The sequence below is a fragment of the Tiliqua scincoides genome, chromosome 5 (assembly GCF_035046505.1).
Source record: "Tiliqua scincoides isolate rTilSci1 chromosome 5, rTilSci1.hap2, whole genome shotgun sequence".
Lineage (NCBI taxonomy): Eukaryota > Metazoa > Chordata > Lepidosauria > Squamata > Scincidae > Tiliqua > Tiliqua scincoides.
This window is the reverse complement of record NC_089825.1, coordinates 26,644,039-26,653,615: the sequence shown is the minus strand read 5'-3', so window position 1 is coordinate 26,653,615 and position 9,577 is coordinate 26,644,039. Positions and strand designations below refer to the sequence as shown.

Below are 9,577 nucleotides of genomic sequence, written 5' to 3'. Positions count from 1 at the left end.
AACATGGTTTATTTCATTGCATTCTGCATGAAATTCCACATCAAATAATATATAACAGTGTTTCTCAACTACTGGTACAAGTACCACTGGTGATACTTGAGGTGGTGTCCAGTGGTACCCATGGGACCCCCAGACCTCCTGGCAGCAAGAGCAGTAATGAGAGAACAGAAGCAGTAGGCAGCTTGGCTCAGTTGAAAGAGCTCCAGCATGCACATTTCGCCCTGAACCTCTTACCTGTGTTTGTTGTGTTGCATTTGACCTCTCACAGCCCAATCCTATGCATGTCTACTCAGAAGTACGTCCCATTAGTGTCAATGGGGCTTACTCCAAGGAAAGTGTGGATAGGATTGGGCTGTCAATTCTGGAGTAACTGGCGATGACATAATTTCCAGTTACTTCCAGTGGTACTTCCAATAGGTGGACCATGCAAATTGGTACAGTTGGGGACAAACGTTGAGAAACACTGATATATAACATGATGGTGTTATTTGAAAATACCAGGATTTCACAATTTTGGCTAAGGGTGGTGTCACACATACCCCGAAGCACATCACCTGTGGTCTGCACCCGCTGCACTCCCGTAGCAATGCCACTTTTGGTCTTCAGCAGCTGGCAAACTCACAGAACAATCATTTGTTCAGAAGGGTGGAGGAGACCACAGAAATGTCAGAGATAGTTGGTTTCCCCAAGCTCCCCAGTGAATTCAAAATTGAGATAAGAATTAATCTGGATTTTACAAGCCAAACACTTTACACAAACAAAAACCATGTTGTCATGTAACCTGATCCTAGATGGCTACTGTTGCTTTCTTCCACTGACTTATGTCAAAGTCAAGATTGCCGAAGTATCCACAACAGCCTCAACAGTGCTACCTTTTTCACCTTGCACTGAACATTTAAGAGAATTAGCAGTAGTAGAAGGACATTCTGAACAGAATTCTTAGTTTGCAGTGGGGGGACCCTTGTGGGCTGATTGGGTTTTGCCTGACTTCCAAAACTCAGGAGCCAACACTGAGCTCCACCAAATAAATTATTTTAAAGAAGTATCCTTTGCTTTTGTTTTTTCTTTTGGCCAAGTATTAATTACTATTTAATGTGATGGGGAGTAATGGTATCTTGTCATTCCTAGAAGGACTAAACTAACAAAACACTTCTGTTTCTACCCCTTATGATCACATTCAAGTCCATGTTAAGTTTCTGTGTTGCTGTTTAACCGTATGCTGTATTAAGGTGAACGTAAGCCGTCTATGCTCTAGGGCCTGGGCTCATTTATTTTTTATCAGTGCTGAGTGATTCATGCTGCATGCCCCATTTATCATGCTCTGTATTTGCTGTGAATATACTGGAGCGAGGAATTATGATAGGGTCATAGGCAGTGAAGATGTCAAACACTAATTCAACAGGTGTTCCCTCTCCCTGTGTCTTTTGTATACACATATTCAAATCACCTAAAGCAAGACAAGGTAGGGGTTGTTAACTCGTTGCTGATTTCCCTAGCAAATAAACCCACAGCTGCTGGTCCAAGCTCTCACTGTGCACCAGAAAGAAGGAACATTTGCATGGGACAGGATATATGGGACAGGATGCCTTCATGGGGCCTTTTACCCCCACATTTTGTGACTTGCAATGGAAAATACATGTTCTGCTTTTAGGTAAGATCCTGATATCTTTTTTGTGCTTTTCTGATATGTCCTCCAGCTACAAAGCTTTTGAATGTCTTCATTGCAATAAATTTACAAATACAAAACTGTCAGAAATGGTCAGTTTTCAACTAGTATAGTATGGTTGATCTGAAAACATACCTAATTTCTACATAAAAAGTGGGATTTTAAAAAAATCAGATATTAACTCTGATGACTGACTGTGGAACAACTCTGTTACTTATTCTAGCTAATACACACAATTATAATGTCTCAGCAGGGTAAGAAAAACAAATGAAATGTCAGAGGACCAATTAATCTCACTACCATCTTAAAATATGCAGATTGTTCCATTAGTCTTTTCCAGTTACATTTGTAGTAATATATGAGTTTATCCTTCTTAAAATCATTATGTATTTGTATAAATGAAAAGCCTATTTAGGGAAGTTGTTGCCAATACAGCATTTCAGAAATCAATAAGCTCTCCAGTGAGATATATATTTTACCAATGGTAATTTTTTTTATCATGATTAAAGAAGTATCTTTTAAATTTGCAGTCCATGTAACTATGAAAGAATTATGCTCCATCTATATTTATACATTGTGATTAAATAGTCTTTTTCTTGAATTTCTCATTGACGGTGAAGTCCTATTCCATTCAAATCTATAATTTAATCTATTGTTCATTATGCTTTGACTCTGGATTCATTAGACTTATAGATTATCTCCTCATGATATAAATGACTTGTTTTGTCATATCCAATGTGAGGGTTGCACTAAATGTGAACTTGGGGCAGTTAGGCTAGATACCTGCTCATGACCGCAGGGGGCATCATCATTCTGATTTTAGCTATTGACCCAAAGCATAGCTTTCTCAAATTTCTATCACAAATTTATCCCTGCAATTTTCCTATAATATGCTCCCAAACTGGCTGGCATCAGTGACAATCATGCATGCATGTCTCTCTCGCTCTCTCAGCTTGTGAGCGATTTCTAGGAATCATCAACTGGTGTCAGTCAGTTCTGTAAGTTTAAATAAAGTCTACATTCACTACAACAGTGTTTCTCAAACTTTGGGTTGGGACCCACTAGGTGGGTTGCAAACCAATTTCAGTTGGGTTCCCATTCATTTCAATATTTTATTTTTAATATATTAGACTTGATGCTAACATGGTATGTGACTGCACTTAGCGAAATATTACACATCTGTATTTTGAACAGGCTACTATGTATATGCTTTTAATAATGATAATAATTGGGACTTACTCCTGGGTACATGTGGGTAGGATTGCAGCCTTGGATTGCTAAAAATTTTCCTGCTTGATGATGTCACTTCCAGTCATGACATCAATTCTGGTGCATTCTCGCAGATTCTCATTCTAAAAAGTGGGTCCTGATGCTAAAAGTTTGAGAACTACTGCAGTACAACATACATTTTTCTCTTCTTCACTGTTATACCTAGAGTTGGAGTAAGCTGAGCACTATGTATCTCTGATAGCCCTCTTGCCTCCTCACTCCAAGGATGCACCTTAGTTCAGCTAAAATCGTCTTGGCAAATGCTGTCCCAGGCTCAGCCAATTTTCAGTAATGCACAAATAGTGTTTTTATTACCATGTGGAGGTGATATTGTGAATAGGGGCTCTGAGACTTTTTTTTTAAATCTAATGGAACACAGAAGATGTATCTTGGAGCAACTCTATAAGAGCTTTGTGGTGTAGAAACAGTTACTGAGCTGTACTCAGAGTGCTACAGATCTCCTGTGCAGATGGTTAAGCAATGGCTTAAGATTAGCACCAGAAAGCAGAAGTTCTCAGCAGCCAGGAAGTTAGCGTTACTTCCAGTGTATTGCAGCAGTCTAGCCTTGAGACTATGAATTAGACAAGATCACTTCAGCGGCTGAATCCTGCTTCATCATACAGCTATGCTATACAGTGCTTTTTTATGAGGTGTTTTGATATTCATAGGCTGGTGTAGCATGGTTGACTTGTTTGCACTATAAACAGCACAGCATTGGCATGGTATTGTGGTTACAGTTCTTTATTATACATGCAAAAAGGGAGTAAGATACTCGATTTTGAGATGTGATCACATTTACTGGGGCCAGAACAGAATAAACTTGAGAGTGTAAAGTAAGAACATAAGAACAGCCCCACTGGATCAGGCCATAGGCCCATCTAGTCCAGCTTCCTGTATCTCACAGCAGCCCACCAAATGCCCCAAATTAAAGGACAATTAAATTCAAGTTGATTTCAGGATGATGACATGACTTACTGTTTAAAAAAGCCTTAAAAAAAAAAAGAGACTGCTTAACATGGAGAGCTTAGTTTGTACATTAACTTCAAAATATGAGGTCACTTTTTTTATTTGGACAAGCTGCAGGATGTTTCCAGTCAACAAACTGATGTTTTGCTTACTAATACTTAAAAGACAGACACAGGAGCAAAATGCAGCCTGCACTTCACTTGGAGGTCACTTTGGTAATTCTTGGCTGGTTTATAACCAGTACAGAGAGCCTGAACTCAGAAATCATTGAAGCTAAGGCTGCAATTCTAGATAAACTTATGTTTAAGTTACACTGAACATAATGAGGCTTAGGGCACAATCCTAACCAGGTCTACTCAGAAGTAAGTCCTATTTTGTTCAATGGGGCTTACTCTCAGGAAAGTGTGGTTCAAATTGCAGCCTTACTTCTGCATATCTATGCATAGGATTGTGCTGTAAAACGTTGGTTTAAGAAACTCACTATATAGCTACCTTCACATTTCAGGTAGTTGTTGGTCTTCAAACTAGATTTTCAAAATACTTGGTTTACAGATCAAGTATTCCCAAAATGGGTCCTGTTGAGATTTCTTGAGCCAACAATGTATCTAAAGCAAAAGGAAGCATAAGGCTGTCCCTAAGATCAAAGAAGCTCTTGCAGTGCCTCACGTGCATCTCAATAATCTTTACAAATGACCATATACTATCTTATTATCACCACATTTCAGATGGAGTGTATGACTGTGACTGAGAGATAATAACATGCTTAAGGCTATCCAGAGAGTACATGGTTGAGGTGAGATTTGAAGTAAGACTGATCACTTGCCTGTTTTTTACACCAACTGTACAGAAGGTGCATGAGGGAAACCTATGTGTACAGGGCAAACCCAAATAGAATACCATTTAGGTAATGGGTCTTACCTCACAGTCACAAACATCCTGTCCTTTCAGGAGGAATATTGCTAGCTCCAAGATTTCTGAAGTGTTAGGACAAAGCCCCCCAACTCTAAAGAGTGACCCTGAAAATTGAATATTTTTTCAATCTGCCCCTTACCATCTTACGTACTCAGTGCAAAGTGAAAATGGAGGCTTTGCTGAGGCTGTGGTGAGTTCTATGATGGTCGTGGGCCTTGAGAAATATTTGACCTTGCCAAACTTTCCCTGAGCCTAAAGGGAGTGGTGCATTAAAGGAAGATGCAAGCTTTGAGGAGAAATATGCACGGCAATGTTTAATAAATCTGCCAACCTTTCAGTTAGGTTGTGTCAGAATATGCTTTATTTTTATCTCTACACCACAGTGATATCTTATCTCTTTAGCAAATATGTGGTCAGTTTCACTCTCATTGAAAGCACAATCCTATGAATGTCTCTTTGGAAGTAAGTCCCATTGAATCCAGTGTGGCTTACACCCCACTGGTCCTGATCCTTGCCCCTTTATGCTCAAAGATAGGGTGAGTCCAAGACCTCCTGGAGTCTGAAGCAGCATGCCAAACATTGCCTCTTTCCCTGGCCTCTGCTAGCCTCTGCTCCTCAAACACTCTAACCTGTTGCTGATGTGATTCCTGTTTCCTTCTGGCCTTTTAGAAGTTCTTCCATATGGATTACATCTGAAGAAATCATCAGAACATGTTAGGAGAGATCAGCCTTACATCCCCTGCAGGCAACGTCACCCTTTCTGACAGCAAAAACAAAAGGGTTCCTTTTGAATTGTTCTTTCCTTGGACTATTTGATGGTTGTAACCAGAGGAGGTTACATATGGCATGAGAACCATAGACTGTAGCTGTAAATGTGCTTGGCCCATGGGGTGAATGGGAACCTTAAAAAACAGATAGTGTGCCTTGACTGTTTTAGCACCTTTCATAAGAACATAAGAAGAGCCCAGCTGGATCAGGCCCAGAGCCCATCTACTCTAGCTTCCTGTATCTCACAGTGGCCCACCTGATGCTTCTGGGAGCACACCACACCACAATACCATAAGATACTTGATCTCGCTGCCACCTCCCTGCATCTAGCATTCTATTTACACACACACACCCCAACAAAGACACCAGATTGCAGTTGGGTTTAACTTGTCAGTACGCACCTTGTCAGTGCACCATGAGATGAAAAAAAGTTGAAAATGGTCTGTAAACCACAGTCACACCACAAAACTTTAAAGCCATTGAGTGCTGAGGAGAAGGTGGAGAGAGCAGAAAGCTGAGGTCTATAGGGAGTACACAGAGAATGGAGGTGCTAGAAAGTTGCCCTGGCAACTTATCCTCTCCCTAAGCCACCTGAGGTACAAGGAGACTACTAGACAAAGACCCTGGCAAAAGGCCTGGAGCCTGCTTTCAATCACAGATAGGATTCTACCTCAGCAACACAAGAAGGGAAGACAAGGCTAGCTGCCCTCTTGGAGACTTGAAACTGCCCCACTCGCACCCACCATGGACTAAAAGTTTTAAGACATGCTGATCTTACCACAATATTGCTTAAAACAAACTTTCTTTCCTCCTGCAGGTATTTCTTCTGCGTTAAAGTTAACAGTGCCATCACATACCATCCATGGCACTGAAGGGCTACCGCTCAATCTCCTAGTTGACTACAATTTCAACATCACCGTTTCTGATATCCAGATAATTTGGCTGTTTGAGAAGCCACCAACAACCCCCAAATATCTGCTTACTGCTGTTAACGAGTCAGTCGTTCCAGACCTAGAATATAAGCACAAGTTTACACTGCTGCCTCCCAATGCATCCTTGTTGATAAAACCTTTACATCTTAGTGATGAAGGCAATTACATTGTCAAGATCAATATCCATGGCAATGGGACAATATCCGCAAGCGAAAAGATTCAAGTTACCGTCGACGGTAAGTAATACAAAATACTGGAACCTAGCGCTTCAAATTTAGCCACAACTATGTTTGATACTCTATAATTTTCATTCCGGCAACAGCTTTGAATCATACAACATTTTTGTACTGTAATATATGTAGGTTAAGCTGACCTACACATACAGCAGAATCCATCCTGGAAGGGATGGCTAGAGAAGACTGTACTGCTTCAGAGTATATGTGAGGGTGGCATTTTTGAATGATTCTCATGTACAAAAAAAAGTGCACCCAAAAAATGTGGCACCACAAATGCTGTGTACCTGAAATGCCAGAACTGCAGTTCATCCTTCTACCTCAGGACTTTACCATTTCATTCTCCACCTGTCCCAGCCCCCTCCCTGGCCCCGTCCACCAGCCACATCCCACCACCTCCCCTTCCCCCACCCTGAAATGCCCCCATTCCAGCCTCTGCCCTCCCAAACCCCCTGCACCAGCTGCCCTCGGCTGTTGCAACCTTACCTTTTGCAGGTGGCATGGAAGCTGGATGCAGACTCCATGGGCCAGCACACATTCTCATGCTAGCCTAGCCAACTCCTGAGGAGGCGCAAACATGCCTTATGGCACGTTTGCAACACTCCCAAGCCAACACAAGTCCTTACACTGTCCAAAGAGTACTTTTGGATTATGCACTAAGGTTACTTGTACAAATCTTATGCTGAAGCAGGACCCATGGGGAAAAGGATAGCCAACAAATGTAGTTGCTATTGCTGAAGCTCAGTGTTCAGGGCTGCATTTCCTCATGCTAGACTAGTACAACTAGAAAATAGGTCCCTTAGCTTGAGGCTTCCATCCCAGCCAAATAGACAATTCATGCTTTCAAAATTGGCAATGCTAATATTCTCTTGGGCAGCTAGCGTCATTAGCTATGTTCATGCATGAGCTGCCACTCAACCAGAAATGATTGGTTCTATTGAAATAACAGAAATATGATGGCCATAACATCTGACAACTTTTATATTTCAGTTCCTGTCACAAAGCCAGTTATATACACGGAACCCTCTTTTGGAGTTGTGGAATACATGGGGAACATTACTTTGAACTGCACTGTGGGAAAAGGCACACGAGTTGTTTACCAGTGGATGAAAAATGGGAAACCCATTGAAGCCAACACCAACTACTCCTCATCTGCAAACAAAAACATACTCTCCATTGTCCCTGTGGTTAAGGAAGCCATTGGGAATTACAGCTGTTTAGCAACCAACCCTGTCAGTGCCATGGAAAGTGATGTGATCAGGCCAACAATATATTGTGAGTAGATTGGATATATATTTTAAATATATGTCATTTATATCACCCAATCTCAGGGAATGAAGGAGAGCAGGTAGAAAAGAATGAAAAGTATGGTGGGTAACTGGTAGTTCCTTGGCACTATCTAGAAATTTCTGGAGGTCAACCATTAGCTGAAGGCCCTATGATGGCAAAGGCCTACTCTGGGCAAGGCTGAGGTGCAATTAGTTCAGAATGGATAGAAAACCTGTGTTTCACTTGTCCTTTGCTCACATAATTAGTTTTTAATAAGCAGATTGATTTAGGTGATTTATGGCTTCACATCTAAGAAAGCCCGTTGAAGAATAGTCCTTAGCATGGTCAACACAAAGGTCATTTGAATCTGATCTCAAATCCAGTGTGGCTAATTTCTGTTATATTTAGGACTTATGTACAGGGCGCTTAACATGCATACAGAAACAGTTGGGTTTTTTCCCAATTTCATAGTGGTAAGAATCTACATGTTGAACTTATGGAGTGATGCCTGTGTTGCTCCTCCCCACACATACACACTCATGTCTCCCACTGCATGTGCAAACATACACTCTCAGGTCCGGGTTTGCCAGCCCAGAATTAAGACCAAATTGGGGGAATTTACACAGAGTAACAGGTAAGGCCACGCTAACAGTAACTACAAGACAAAGTTTTCCAAAAGAATAAAGCTTTTATTAAAAGATATAATGAAAAAAAGACAAAGGCAATTTTACTGATAGAATAAGAGTGCAATCCAAAGTGCTCATTGGGCCGACACAAGTTCCTTGCGCAGGCCCACGACGGTCACAAACGTGCTGTAAAGCACATTTGTGCCTCCTTTGGAGAAAACCATGCCAACATGCAGAGATGCACTGGCCCGCATAGGCCAGATCCAGCCTCTGCAGCTGCAAGGAAAGATAAGTCCGCACCAGCCAAACTTAGCCTGCGCTGGGATCTGGGAGGGGGTGTGGGGAGGGTAGGAAGGAGGCGGGAGGAGGCATTTTGGGGTGGGGGAGAGCGGGTGGCAAGTGGGCAGAGAGCAGGTGGTGGGGTCAGGACCCAGCAGTTTTGCCGAATCCTAGCCCCGTTCCCAGACAGCATGGAGCGGCCAGTGGCTCTTTTGGTGGCGCAAATCCTCTTTAGATGGCGCAAATCCAGGTAGAACCATTAGGGCCGCTGCGGCTCTCCCTGGGTAAGGGGAATTTTTTTCCTCTTGCCCCAGGCACAGCCTTGGTCCACCCCAAACTTGTGCTGAATATAGTGAACTCTCACTTGCCTGCCTGTTCCAGTGCAAGTTAGAATTGCGCTGTGAATTGCTTGGAGGTTTACTGGTTGTGGGTGAATGATAACAGAAAATACTTCTGTTTGGACAGGCACAGGTTAAATCAGAGGAAGAGCGAGAAGGAACTGCTCTCAGTGTGCAGATCATCTGTATAGGTAACCTGATTTTATTGGTTGAATGCACATCAATAAAATCAGTGGGATTAGTCGTAAAGCTAAGACTGAGGCAGTTCAATCCTAACTTGCACTGAAACAGGTAGGAGCTCAGCTGGTGTGGACTTACC

At 42.0% G+C, this 9,577-nt stretch overlaps 1 protein-coding gene across 1 annotated transcript in view; it reads left to right on the top strand.

Moving 5' to 3' along the window:
* The first annotated feature begins 1,572 nt into the window (after positions 1 to 1,572).
* HEPACAM2 (HEPACAM family member 2) overlaps positions 1,573 to 9,577 on the top strand; it is a 29,061-nt gene continuing 21,056 nt past the window's right edge. The window contains exons 1-3 of the mRNA XM_066630948.1: positions 1,573 to 1,651; positions 6,399 to 6,749; positions 7,737 to 8,021. Of these exons, the coding sequence (XP_066487045.1) occupies positions 1,573 to 1,651; positions 6,399 to 6,749; positions 7,737 to 8,021 (715 nt within the window). The remainder of the gene's footprint in view (positions 1,652 to 6,398; positions 6,750 to 7,736; positions 8,022 to 9,577) is intronic.